This window comes from Erithacus rubecula (genome assembly GCF_903797595.1).
Source record: "Erithacus rubecula genome assembly, chromosome: Z".
NCBI classification, from domain to species: Eukaryota; Metazoa; Chordata; class Aves; order Passeriformes; family Muscicapidae; genus Erithacus; species Erithacus rubecula.
The window spans coordinates 22,155,996-22,169,726 of record NC_136661.1 but is presented as its reverse complement, the minus strand read 5'-3'; the positions used below and the strand labels follow the sequence as shown (position 1 = coordinate 22,169,726).

The 13,731-nt window shown below is 41.5% G+C and overlaps 1 protein-coding gene across 2 annotated transcripts; it reads left to right on the top strand.

Moving 5' to 3' along the window:
* The first annotated feature begins 418 nt into the window (after nt 1-418).
* On the top strand, nt 419-13,413 carry DNAJC21 (DnaJ heat shock protein family (Hsp40) member C21). Of its 2 annotated transcripts, none has more exons than XM_079330698.1 (12): nt 419-590; nt 730-823; nt 1,614-1,737; nt 2,630-2,752; nt 5,758-6,062; nt 7,296-7,447; nt 7,795-7,882; nt 8,089-8,247; nt 8,870-8,909; nt 10,713-10,900; nt 11,295-11,367; nt 12,362-13,413. In XM_079330698.1, the coding sequence occupies exons 1-12, from the start codon at nt 494-496 to the stop codon at nt 12,524-12,526; spliced, it is 1,608 nt and encodes a 535-aa protein (XP_079186824.1). In that variant the 5' UTR covers nt 419-493; the 3' UTR covers nt 12,527-13,413. The 2 variants fall into 2 exon arrangements, with proteins under 2 accessions (XP_079186824.1, XP_079186823.1); XM_079330697.1 differs by having other exon boundaries at nt 11,292-11,367.
* The last annotated feature ends 318 nt before the right edge of the window (nt 13,414-13,731 follow it).

Below are 13,731 nucleotides of genomic sequence, written 5' to 3'. Positions count from 1 at the left end.
GTGGCCAGGCTGGGGACTTTTCTGAGGCAGCTGGCAATAGGACAAGAGGAGACAGCCTTAAGACGTGCTAGGGGACCTTAAGGTTGGACATTAAGAGTAATATCTTCACAGAAAGGGTGATTAGACATTAGAATGGGCTGCCCAAGGGAGAATGGAGTCACCGTCCCTGGAGGTGTTTAAGAAAAGCGTGGATGCAGCACTCAGTGCTATGGTCTGGTTGACACGGGGGTGTTGGGACACAGGTAGGACTCGATGATCTCGGAGATCTCTTCCACGCTCATTGACCGAATTCCAGCGCAAGGTACCGGGTTCACCCGACACCGCGGGATTGCAGTGCCCCAACCCGCCGCGGGCCGGGCAGCACCGTCCCTGGCTGCCGGCGGCCGGGTGACTCCGCGCCTCAGGTCCCGCCCCTCCCGCCTCGCTCCTCCCGGCGCGGGGCGGCCGTGCCCGGTGTCCCGGTGTCCCCGCCCCGCCGGCCGCCGCCATCGCCATGAAGTGCCACTACGAGGTGCTGGGCGTGAGGCGCGACGCCGCCGAGGAGGAGCTGAAGCGGGCGTACCGCCGGCTGGCGCTGCGCTGGCACCCGGGTACGGCCCGGGCCCGGCCCCGGCCCCTCGCGGCGCGGGGGCACCGCGCTGTCGCCTGGCTCGGTGCCGGCGGCGGCGGGGCGGCTGCTGCCGCCGAGCCTGACCGCCGCTGACACGGTTTCGTTAAATTGTCGTGCAGATAAAAACCTCGAGAACGCGGAGGAGGCGGCGGAGCAGTTCAAGTTGATCCAGGCGGCGTACGACGTGCTCAGCGACCCACAGGAACGGGCCTGGTGAGCCGCGCTTGGCCTGGCGGAGGCTTTATTAGCTCTGGCTGTGCGAGGAGTTGCCCTGTGCTGTTCCTGGGCCTCCCCGCTGCGAGTCAGCGCGGGCATCCGTGGGCTGACTGGCTTTGGGCTGTGTGAGAGCTGGAGCCGCGCAGCCCCCGGAGCGGCCGGGCTCCGCTCGCTCGCCGCCCTCGTGCTGCTGCGCCGGGGCTGGCGGCGTGCTGGGCCCCGGCAGCGCTGCCGCCATCCCGGCACGGCGCGGCTCTGCCCTCGGGCCTGGGGCAGTGCCTGCAGGTGTTCAGTCCTAGTTTGAAATATACACGTGCACATCTCTAAGGGGTTGCTATTCTGAATGTTCTGCGCAGCTTGTTTTTCACGTGGTCTGAAGGATGGACTGGATCACACAGCCAAACCTACCTCTCGTGAGTTTGTCCTCCTTGAAAATACAGGATTGTTTTGCAGGTTTTATGTGCTTATGTAGGATTTGGGGGATTTAAATAATGCCCTACCCGTTTCTGGAAGTTTGGTGAGGCACCTTGCCCAAATGTGACTGGTTGGTTGCTGGTTGTTGAGGAATTACTGCTATAGATATTGCAGATAAAGTATGTAAAGGTCAAGAGGGAGTATTTACTGGGTCTGTCATATTTTTTTTCTCTCGGAAGACTTTGGATGTGAGAGACAGATTTCAGATAGTGGGTTAAGGTATGCAGTGATGTGATAGGTGTACTGCGTTAGTTTATCAGCACTGAGGAGTGTTCTGTGTCTCTACGTCCTTGATGCTATGAATTTTTTCCAGGTATGATAATCACAGGGAGGCTCTGCTAAAAGGAGGAGTTGATGGAGACTATCAAGATGATAGCTTAGACCTGCTGCACTACTTCACTGTTAGCTGTTACTCTGGATATGGGGATGATGAAAAGGTAATGAATCAATTAATCTTTAATGAATCACTCTAAATTCTCTTATAAGTGTTGGCATTTGTTTTGTGTTAAAGTTATATGTAGAATTGTTAGCACAGCTTATGCAAATCTAAGACAAAACTTGAATTGGATGTATAAGGAACCTTTAATTCTTGCATACTGTCCAACAATTACTTAATCATAATGTCCAGCTATGCTGTATAGCAACAGATGTGTGCATAGTGTTTATCTTATGCAGTGAGGCATTCCACGGCTTTGCAATCCCATCTATTTATTTATAAATACCTTCATCAAGCTAGAATGTTAAAAACTTAAGAAAAGCATGTAACAACAGTCTTTGGGGATGAATGTGCTTGCTAATTGAATTCCATATTGGATTTTTTAATTCCCCATTGGATTTTAAAACACTCACCATATATTAAAAAGCTCCAGGTGACTAGAAAAACATCCACCAGAGAAAATACTTACCTGTCATTTTGTTACTGTACTAGTGGTCAGTTAGTAACATATTAATTTAAAAAATATAGGATTCTTAATAGTGAATTTTATGTCCGGAACTTCCACAAAACTTAATCCTGTGTAACTAGAAACTTATCACCATCTCCAGCATATGGATGCTTTTTTTCTTTTAAAATTTGTATTTGATGACACTTCTGAGAGACAGAGACTGTGAAGAAGGTAGAAATGAAAGGCATGAGAGATAGTGGAACTTTGTTAAGAAGGGTCTTGTACCTCAAGCAAGTGGTTACAAGGCCTTTACCCTGGTTTTGGGTTGCTCTTGCAGTGTAGCAATGTTTCTCTGAAATACACTGCACCTGAGCATTTGTGCATCTGTTCTTGAGCTGTGCAAAAGGTTTGTTTGTTTATTTATTTATTTATTTATTTATTTCAGGGATTCTTTGCAGTCTATAGACAAGTTTTTGAGAAGATTGCAAAGGAAGAATTGGAATATATGACACAGGAAGATATTGAAGAATTCCCTATGTTTGGGTATTCTGACAGTGACTATGATACGGTAAGGGCAAGTGTAAAACTGAAGTGCAGGTAATTGAGCTAAACCACTGCTTTGTTCAAAAGGAAAGGTACCTGCTGATCTCTGAGGTGAATACTATGTATCTGTGGTTGTTTTCTACTGTTGTAGACCAGTACTGCAAAGGAAGTGCTTGTGGCCTGATTCACATTTATGTGAATTAAAATTGGTATTTCCTGTTAGCCAGGCCTGCAGGGTGAGTTGTCAGACAGATACTTCACAGGGCCAGCCATCAGTTATGCCAGTGGAGCTTAAGTGTAGTGCAAGACCTATAAAGCAAAATAATGCACGTTTTCTTTGCTTTCTGATGAGAGTAGTTTAGCAGTGTTTAACAAAACTTATATTACAGAAGGGGTATTGAGCTAATTTTTCTTCCTATAACATATAGTACCTTGCCTCATACAGGAAAACTGCATAGCACTTAGTGTGTAGCATAGCCTTTAGAAAATAGATGTGATGTTGACTGGCAGTGTGAGCTTCCATTATGATTACAATGTCATCTGCAATGACAGAAAACACTGCATACTTCCCTCTGTGAAGGAAGCAAAGAAAGTGTATGGGTATGTCTTGTATGGGTATGTACTTGTATGACTTGAATTCTTGTCATGTGGTTTGCCAGCTATTTGTTATAACCTATCACACTATCAAATTTAGGATTTTTTTTAAGGTTGCCAGTATTTCTGTGTTGAAATTAAATAATGAGGTGATAACACGTTCCCTAGGGAATAGTTGCACATTATGAGGTGCACCCAAATGTTGCTTCTATCGTGGTACTTCTCCCAGTCACTTTCTCTATATGGCTTATTATTTATGAAATTTGAGTCGGTATGTACCTTAAAAGTTAGTAGCTTTGGTGGCACAAAACTTGGCTGGAGTTGGAAACAAAAGTTACAATCAAACTTCTTGAGATGGGAGAAGGGGTATTTGAAGGTGGAGAGAAGTTACAGGGTGGCTTACAAGTGGAAATCTTTCCCAGGGAGAATACATAGTATCTCTGAACCAGCTAAAATCTGTCTTTTAATGTAGTAATCTTGAAGCACCTTTTGAAAACTGCTTGTTTTGAGGTCATGGGATAGATAAAATCATAGACTCAAAATAGCTTTAATGCTTATGTCATTTAATAACTGCAGAAGGGACTGGAATTCTAACACCAAGATGCTTTGACATCTGCCTAGTTCAGGCTGTTCTGGAAGCAGAGTGATCACTTTTTTTCCATTCTAGGGATTCATAGGGGTATTTTATAGAAAATAGACTCTGTTAAGTGGAAAGGTAATTTTCCCTGTTGTTTTATATTTAGTCAAAGAGATTACACTGTTGAGTATTCCAGCATTGCAATGCTCACTTCTCTATGCTGTAGGAATTTAATGGGAGAAGAGGCTTAGAATGGAGCTACAAAAACTATACAAAGGCTTCAAAATCTGTGATGTGAATGCTCTCTGGTTTGGTCTACTCAGTGAATTCACAAGAAACTTGGGAGGCAGCTTGATCAGTGCCAGGCAGCCAGGAAAGATAGTCATGAGGCTATGAAGTTACAAGCCTTCATGGGAAGAGAAGACTTGCATGTCAACTAGATGCAGAAACAAAAGTGATCAGTTCCAGATATGAGTAGTGGGCAAAACAAAATTCACCTGAGAGTTCAGCAAGGGCAGCTGTACAGGCTGCTGAAGAATGCCAGACACGTGCAGGTTGTTAAGGTAGCTGCTGAGAATGGGACAGTCCTACCTTATACATCTGGGGAAGGGGAGGATGATCCCTGTCATCAGCTGATGGGTGTGCATCCTTTTGCATAGAAGTATCATCTTCTGGAGAAGAAATCTGAGCTAGGTAGTCTAACATTACTTAAGTTATTGGACGAAATATGTATGTTTATTGGTTGTTTTTTGTGATGGCAGAGAAAAACTCTAGTGACTCACTTCCCAGAAGCCACAGCCATGAACTTCACATGTAGATAGGCTGCTGGAAATTATTGTTGAGTTGTTCCTGTAAACAAAAATGGATAGTTGTAGTTTCTGTGAATAAAAGTGGTACAAGAGTACTCACTAGAAGAAAATACATTGAACCATTAGGTTAAATACTTCTATGAGGTATCTCAAAATATGGGCAGTTTGGCATAGAGAAGTGAATAGTAAAAAGGAGGGTTGATGGGGCAAGTAGTCTAAGAAGGGAGTTTAGACATGTCTTGATTGCTGAATATACAAATATATACAAATATATACAAATATATACAAAATGCAGAAGGACAGTCATTATTTGGAGAGAAATAAAGAACAAACCCGAAGTGATTATGATGCCATGTTATTAGTCCAGCATTTACCCATGACTAGTGAAAGGCAGGAGAATAAATAATAATAACTTACTTTTTCTTCTAATGTGAAAGCTAGGGGGCATAATTTTAACCTACAATCATGTAGTTTGCTAACAAAACAGGAGTAAATGTTGCTTCACATAGGCCTTCGTTACACTGTGCAAGTCATGGGTTCTTGCTGTTGTATCATCAAGGACTATTCATTTCTGTCTTTCTCAGGAAGCAGAGAGAATATGCAAGGAAGAAATAGCATTATGTATTTATTTTGCTGCTTTTTTTATGTTGTGCAAGTGTGTGGCTGACCTCTGGTGTGGTGTAATGTGGAGGTTTGTAGTTAAGTTACCAGCTTGCAGGCAACATGTGTAATTCTGTTTGTGCTTTCAGTTTGACAAGAGAAATACAGCACAGCTAAGTAACTGGACACTAGTGTCAGTGTGATCCAATCCTACAGGGAGATATTTTTAGAAGATGCAGTTTGTAATAGTTTAGATAAGGGTGTTGAATTGACGTGCTTTCAGACTTCAAGGGTGACGTTAGAAGTTTCTCTGAATCTTCATTGCTCTGAGGCAAAACTGTGGCCTGTGTAGAAGTTCAGAAGAAAACTGCTACAAAAGCCCTGAATTATTTATCTGGTTTTTTTCTGTCCCTCCTGAACAAGTTGACTTAGTTTTGTTTTTTCCTACAGGTAGTCCACCCTTTCTATGCGTATTGGCAGAGTTTCTGTACTCAGAAAAATTTTGCTTGGAAAGAAGAGTATGACACACGGCAGGCCTCAAACCGCTGGGAGAAAAGAGCTATGGAAAAAGAGAACAAGAAAACGAGAGAGAAAGCACGGAAAGAGAGGAATGAACTGATCCGTCAACTGGTAGCCTTTATTCGTAAAAGGGATAAAAGAGTACAGGCTCACAGAAAACTTTTAGAAGAACAAAATGCAGAAAAAACTAGGAAAGCAGAGGAATTTCGGAGGCAACAGAAACTAAAACAAGCCAAGTATGTATATGTGAAACAAATCTTTCTTTTTAAGTTGGAGAAACTATCCATGAGGATACAATATAGACATAGATTCTGAAAGTAGCTCCACTTGCTCTTTTAAAGATCCTTGAAAATTTTAGGTATTAATTTTGGTCACAAGTCTGAGCTTTTTAAAACTCAGGTTTCTGCATTGTACTGACTTGAAGCGATTTAAGATAACTGGGTAATCTAGGTGCTGGCAGTAACTGGTTATAATAGCAGAACCCAGTGTGCTTTTATTTAGCTGGGGTAATAAAATTTAGGAGTTATCGTTGTTCCTTTAAAGAAAAAAGAATGTAAGTTGTTGAATAAGGGAAAACAGGACTGTAACAACCAGCTACAGTTGGACTTAGATCACTTTCACCTTGGAGCTGTACCTACTAAAAAGGAAGAGGGGAAAATGAGCTTAGCTTTGTCTTCCTTTTTACTCTTTGGAAAGGACCCTTTCATTAGACTAAATGCAGTGTTGAAAGTTTGGCTTTTCTGACAGAACAGGAAGAGGTAGTCTCCTGACTATAGCCACAATTTATTTTTTCAACTGAAAGAACTGTTTGCCTGCACACAGGAGGGAGTAGCTTAAATTTTTATTAAGAGTGCACTTGCAAAATAATGGCATATTGATTAAAATTATGTAATAACATATATTAAGTATATTATGTACTTTTTTTCTACATACACATATATACTTTCTCCCTTTAGGGACCATAAAGTAGAGTTATGCATTTATTGACAAGTGACATGATAATTTTGAGGCCAGAAGCCACCTGGAGCAAAATTCAGCTGTCCTGTGATGCCCTATTTGATAACTTAGGACACACTTAGGCTGGGAGAACTGAGTTGGTACATTCCCGCAGCGCACAGTCAAGGAGTAGTGTGCTTGTGTATTTTGTTGTCCTGTGTTTTTTGTGGACCTTAGAGTAGGATTGAGCTGACTTCCTTGCTGTCAGCATGGTAACTGCCAATGCTGCACAGCATGTTCTGCCTGAAGTTCAATGAGGACCTACCTACGTTACTATCTTTGCTTGCAGTGTAGAGGTGCCCATTGACATCACAAATTGACTCAGATTGTTCAGATTTCCAATTGTTTGCTCCCTTATAATAATATCTCCTTCTGAGATGCCCAAGAACAATTATCTTTAAGTAGAAGTTATCTTTAAGTAACACTGTTCCTGTAGTTCCTATCTCAGGGACACAACTGTATTCTGCTTGCAGGCTTGCTGAGCAGTACAAAGAGCAGAGCTGGATAACTATGTCAGATCTGGAGAGAGAGCTGCAAGAGATGGAAGCACAATATGAAAAGGAATTTGGAGATGGATCAGGTGGTGAAGATGAATTAGAAGAACAGGAGACAAAAGGCATTGAAGGTATGGTGTGCGGGGAGGTGATCTGTACTGAGTCACTGCAGTATGAGTGTGGCTCACTTACAGCCTCAGATTCACAGTTCTGACTGTAATGAACTCACTGCCTCCCTCTCAGAGTGCTGGACTAGGGTCTGTCCCTCTCTGGTGTTTTCCTTTGACCAAACTGCAGCAGAACAAACTGTTAATTTATACCAGTGTCTGATTTTGTAAGGCGATCTTGAGCTGTCTGTGTGTCACTAGTACTGGAGAAATTGAATGTCAGTGCTGTGACTATTTTCTGGGGCTTAAAAAGCAGCTTGATCAAAAATTGCTCATCTGACTGCCTTTCTGATCCCTGCTGATCTCTTCAGACAAACTGAATGATGAAACTGAAGAAGCTGAATTTATTGATGGTCTGTACTGCCCTGCTTGTGACAAAATGTTAAAAACTGAGAAGGCGTAAGTATTTGTGGTTGGGGATTTGGGGTGGAGGTGTTAGTTTTTAAGTAATTTAAAACTGCATTTTAAAGAATTTTTAACTTCAAATAATGTTAGTGTTGTCTTTCCATGCTTAGTAGTGCTGGATAATGGGCCTGTTATTAATTATATGTAAATATGACAGTGTTTGCTCAGAGCAACGTGCAGTAACAGTCTGGTCTTAACAGCATGAAGAATCACGAGAAATCAAAGAAGCATCGAGAGATGGTGTCACTGTTACGACAGCAATTGGAAGAGGAGGAAGGGAAATTTCCTGTGTCTTTGGATGATGCAGATGAAATACAGACCAATGAGGAGGAAGAAACAGAAGACATACCCAAACAGAAGTACTTCAAATTATTTTTGATTTTACCATGATTCATGATTTACTAAGTCTTAATGGCCTTCAAAGGGAGCTCCTGATGATTTGCCACTGCATTTGCTCTCACTACTGTGCAATTTGAAATACTTCTTAGAATCAGAGTTCCAGTAAAACACATGCATTTGCATGACTGCATTTAAGTGCAGATAACAGGCTTATGTTTTCTCTGCTGCTTTAAGTTACATGTCAAGCAAAAGAAGAACTTGTTATTTTTCAAGCAAGAGGGACTTCCACAGAGCCACTGTTTATTGATTTGGTACTTACTGTGAGTTGACTGCTGGCATAAATGGAAAATGAATGTGCTCAAAATCAGAATTGTTGCACAACTTAATTTTTTAAATAGCCAGAACATAATCCTATCTCACTAACATCTTTAGGTGCAGTCTGAGTGGAATAAATGTTTTACTAAATGTAGCGAGTCGTTTGGGTAACATTGTTTTAATTTCTGACTAACTTTCATTTTGTGGCTATCTAATATCATGTTAAGAGGATAAAGGAAGAGTATAGTTTGATACCTTTTTAGAAATCTTAGTAGTTTTTGGGGGGTTTATATAAAAAAACCTGTCATTTTAAAATTATCTTTGCAGACTTTCAAAGAAACAAAGGAAGAAACAGAAAACAATGAAGGTATGTAGTCATTACTCTGGGATCTTTACAATCCAGTTTTGTTATCTCCTGACAAATTATTTTTCTGTCCTGCAAAATAGGAGAACTTGAAATTCCACAGAGTTTGAAGACTATTTAAAAATATTTTTAATTCTTCTCTGCCTCCAGAATAACTTTCATTAGACTTATTATATATAAGTCTTATAATAACATTATAGGCCTCACTTTGTTCTGTTGGAAGGTGACTCTAAAAAGGCTGTAGTCTGAAGTGTGAGAAAAACAGGCAAATGGGGAGAACAGAAGGAATTGATCAGGAACACCAGTGGTGGCCTTGGTGCATTAAGAGCTCAGTTTGGTGGTCACTTCTGGCTTTAGTTGCAGGAGTTGGTATAATGCATTGTGTTTTAGTCTTTAATTTAGAAAGAGTCAAAAAGACTGCCACAGTATTGGTTTCCTGCTGGCACTGTAGCTGTTGGAATGAACACATCCATTCCACCCTTCTCTTGGACTACAAACAAAAGGGACACCAATCTGTTGTACTCCAAGATCTGAGTCTGTGTGCTATCACAGATCTATGCTGACAGCAACAGGTGGAATTCACCAAGTGCAAGCTGTTTGAGGCTTGAGTGGCACGAGTGTCATAGTCAGCACACTCCTCTGTCTGCCTTCCTCAAACTGTATCCTTTTCAAGTACTTACTCCTCAGTCCTAGCCTTGTTCCAGTGAGTTTTGTGTACCAGGTCCTGCCTCTTCCATGCTTTCCCCTCTAATTTCCTATTCTCTGTTCACCCTTTCTGCCCTCTCCCACTGCAACATCATTGCTCTTAAGAAGCTTTTCTGAGACTTTCAAGCAGCTGTTTACTGGCTTCACGTTGGCTGGTCCAATTTCATAGTCTGAGTATTGGCTTGACCTTCATGTTTCTGAGCAGGTTGTGAGGCTTCAGTTACCTCTTTCCTCCTCTGTTTGAGACCATAGGGCCTGTTCTCACTGCAGAGGTGGCATATTGTCACTGTTCCATCAGTTTGCTACAGCCTGGACAGTAGGTGCCACTCTTGCATTACACAAGATGGAATCTTGTGCTAAGAAATCCTGACCTCGATCCTCTGTCAAGCATTGTATAGTACAGGGAACCTCTGTGGGTTTTGTTTTCTTTTCCTGAAGTTAGGATTAGCAAAGTTTTTTTTTTCAGGTAGCTGAGACTATGCACTAGAGATGGTAAGAGTTGCATTAATGTGATGTTGGGTCAAATTTGTTATTGTGCATTTGGGAGCTTTTCTGTTCTGCTTCAGACATGGAGTTGATATTTTGCCAAACTGCATATATTGAGTCTACTCTGGCACATGGAAAAGGCTGCCAGTATCTGCTAGGGAAGGAAATTACAGTGTGTCTACCTAATTTCAGTCAGTACAGTTATTTTGGCTCGAGTATCCTAATGCAGTTGTCTGGCACAGAAAACTTTAGTCTAAATAATTAACCTTTTGCAAAGTTGTAAGCCAGGCCACCATCTGTTAAATAAGAAATGGTAGTCAGAACAGGATGAGCCCTGTGTGTAGTTAAAAGCAACCTTCATTCTCCTCTTCTGTAGTTTCAGAGGCTGTTTTATTGGTGTTTCTTCCCTTCACCACAGGTGGCCTCATCTTTCAAAACAGGAGAACTAAGGTTTTACATGTTACAGTCTCACTGAAAACACACAGTAAAATTGAGAGGGTCCATGGCTTTTTCTCCTCCCACCCCACCCATATTTGAGGTAAATAAGTATAATACTATAAACATAGTCACTCATGAATTGAAAGTATTTAATTTGGATTTCTTCTGTTTGGACAGAGTTATGAGGACTCTTTTGATCAAAGTGCTGATGAAGAAACAGTTGAACAAAAGGAAGTACCCAGCATGGAGGAATGTGGCTCAACAGAGGAGCTGGTAAATGATGGCCAAAGATGTGCTGTGTCAGAGGACACAGGTGTTACAGATGATGGCAGCCAAGAGAATGAAACAAAAAGTGAAGTAAAAAGGTGTGTTGGGTTGCAACATTGCAGTCACTATGTCATTCTGTGTCATGTTTGATACTATCAAACAAGAATAGATTTACTCTCAAATGTGGACTCTGGGGGTCTGCTCACCAAAGCTGGTTTGGATAAATACGATACTGAACAAAGAGTGTAGGAACTTCTCTGAAAGTGGTGTTTGACTGCAGATTGCTGCCATATCACTTCCCAGGAGCAGATTCAACATTTTGAGATAAAAAATTGATTGTATACATTAATTTTGTTTTTCTGGATACACTTAAATTTTGTTGTGTGAAACAAGAACAGGGAAAAGCAGCAGAGACATTGAAAACTGACAAACATTAGAAGCTTGTAAATGTTGAATGTCCCTGTGCACTGATCTTGCTCTGTCTATTAGCAGCACTAAGCCTAAAGGGAAGAAAGCCAAGGAAGCAAAAAAGTCTGCTAAGGCATCTTCAGAGAGCTCAACAGCGGTATGTCAAATTACTTCAGCTATTTAAAACAGAATCATAGGTTGAAAGGGACCTTAAAGGTCATCTAGTCCCAGTGAACCACATGGCTAAAGCCCCATCCAGCCTGGCCTTGGACACTTCCCAGGCATCTGCAACTTCTCTGGGCCTTAGCACCCTTACAGTAAAGAATTTCTTCCTAATGTATAATCTAGACCCACTCTCTGTCAGTTAAAGACCATTGCCCATTGTCCTGTCACTCTGCCTATATAAAAAGTCACTCTCCCTCCTTTATTTAAGCCACCTTTAGGCACTGGAAGGCTGAAATGAGTTCTCCCTGGAACCTTCTCTTCATCTCTCTCAGCCTGTCTTAATAGAAGGGCTAAAATGTGGGGGTCATATAACTACAAAGAAAGCTGTTTTATGGTCACCTCCAGCCCACCAATTCTACCCCTGTGATTTTAATAGATCTGAAACTTCAGTTCATGTCCTCACAGAGAAATGCCGGACTAAGCTTCATTCCTAGGAGAGTTGGTAAAGTTCTGTGTGCAAGGCAGTTCAAGTGAATTAAATATCTGAGGACAGAGCTGTTGTCACCCAGCAGGTGACAGGCAGTACTATTTGCATCTTTCTTGATATTGATGCTTGCTGGAGAGTGAAACTTTGTAGTAACCACAGCTAAGACATACTAAATTCACTGCATCTCAGAGCCCAAAGTATTACCTCCTATGGTCAGATGAGATCAAAACTATTCTTTACTTTGAATTAGATTTGCAAGGCTTCCATTCTTGGTTTTACTTAAAACAGTTGAAAATTTCATGAAGGTATATTTGTGTTAATTTTTTTAAAATATGTGTTTAAATGCTAATGAGTAATGGAATATTGATGATAGAACAAACAGCTTATTCCTGCTTCACTGCCAAGGAGAAACTGTGCAAGAAATTGGTGTATTGCACCAAATGATGACACACTCAAAATGATTTGAAGTGTTCTGAGGTGTTTTTTTTTCTCATTGTAGAATGAAGTTCCCATCCACTGTGTAACCTGCAATTGTGCATTTCCATCGCGAAATAAATTGTTTGAACACCTGAAAGCCACAGGACATGCAAGAGCAACAACAACACCAACTGTAAATGGAGCTGTGAATGCCAAAACCAAAAAAGAGAAACGTAAAAACAGATAGAACTTTGCTATAGTGACAGTCTTCAGAATTGTACATTAACACTCTTACAGAAGTGAAACATGCACCTTGCCTGTGTCTGGAGTTAAACAAGAAGGCAAGTACCAATGTAGGAAAAAAATGAAGATGCACTATCTTGGAATACTATCTTGTGGAGGACTCTGCTTTCTTCTGTTTATAACAGCCTTCCTTTAATCGCCAAGTGGTTTGGTGTCATGGCAGAGGTGGGTGCTCCTTCCACCAAGCCACTTTGTCTAAAGCCCCTTGCCCTGCAGCAGCTTTCACACCATGGGTGGGGAAATAGTAACTTAAAGCTGCTCACCCTGTCTTCCTGTAGAAACCTGCATGGATAAAGTACTCACACAGAGGAAATAATAAATTATTTTGACACTTACGCTGTTGCTTTTCTTTTGAGAGAGCTCAGCTCAGGGTGAGTGTAGCCAGTAGCAGGGCCAGTGCTCAGTTGCTGAGAACATGGTTCTAATAACACCCAGGTCATGGGTTTGATCCTTCTATGGGCCATTCACTTAAGAGCTGGGCTTGATGATCCTTGTGGATCCCCTTCCAGCTCAGAGTATTATCTGATCCTTTATCAAATATGAAGCACCACCAAGTCATGGGCTTTTCTCCTGTCGTCCTCAAATTAATTACATTATGCAGCAGACAGAAGGGAAGAGTTAGATGACAAAGCTGTTTAATCAGTTTTGACAGTTCCTATTTGTTTTGTACATCCACCTCCTGGGAGGTGCTGAGGAAAAAAGTCTAGTGGAACAGCCTTGCTGGAATAAGTGAAGGAGAAATAAATGAGTGACATGAATGAATTAATTAGTTCTGATTTCTAATGAAAGACACAGCACTTCCGTTTAAAGCCATAATCCACCTGACCTTGAGTAGTTAAAAAAAAGATGGGATAACAAACACCCAATTTTGGTTGTACACAGGAGTTATCAATGGAATTGGAGAAGGCAGTGCTCAGCAAAGGCTATACAATATTTACTCGTGGAGTAAGATTTGGAAAGGATGCTCTGTTACCAAGGTTTCTCTAAGGTACTGGAAGAATACTCTCCTCCCCCCAACCTGATGTGGTGCTTTATTGGGTGAAGGAATTTTTCAAATATTAAAATTGGAATAAAAATAAAATGATAAATGCACAGTTCTTGCTGACTGTCCACAGCATCATCTTTTTTTAATTGGAAACTGAAGGAAGC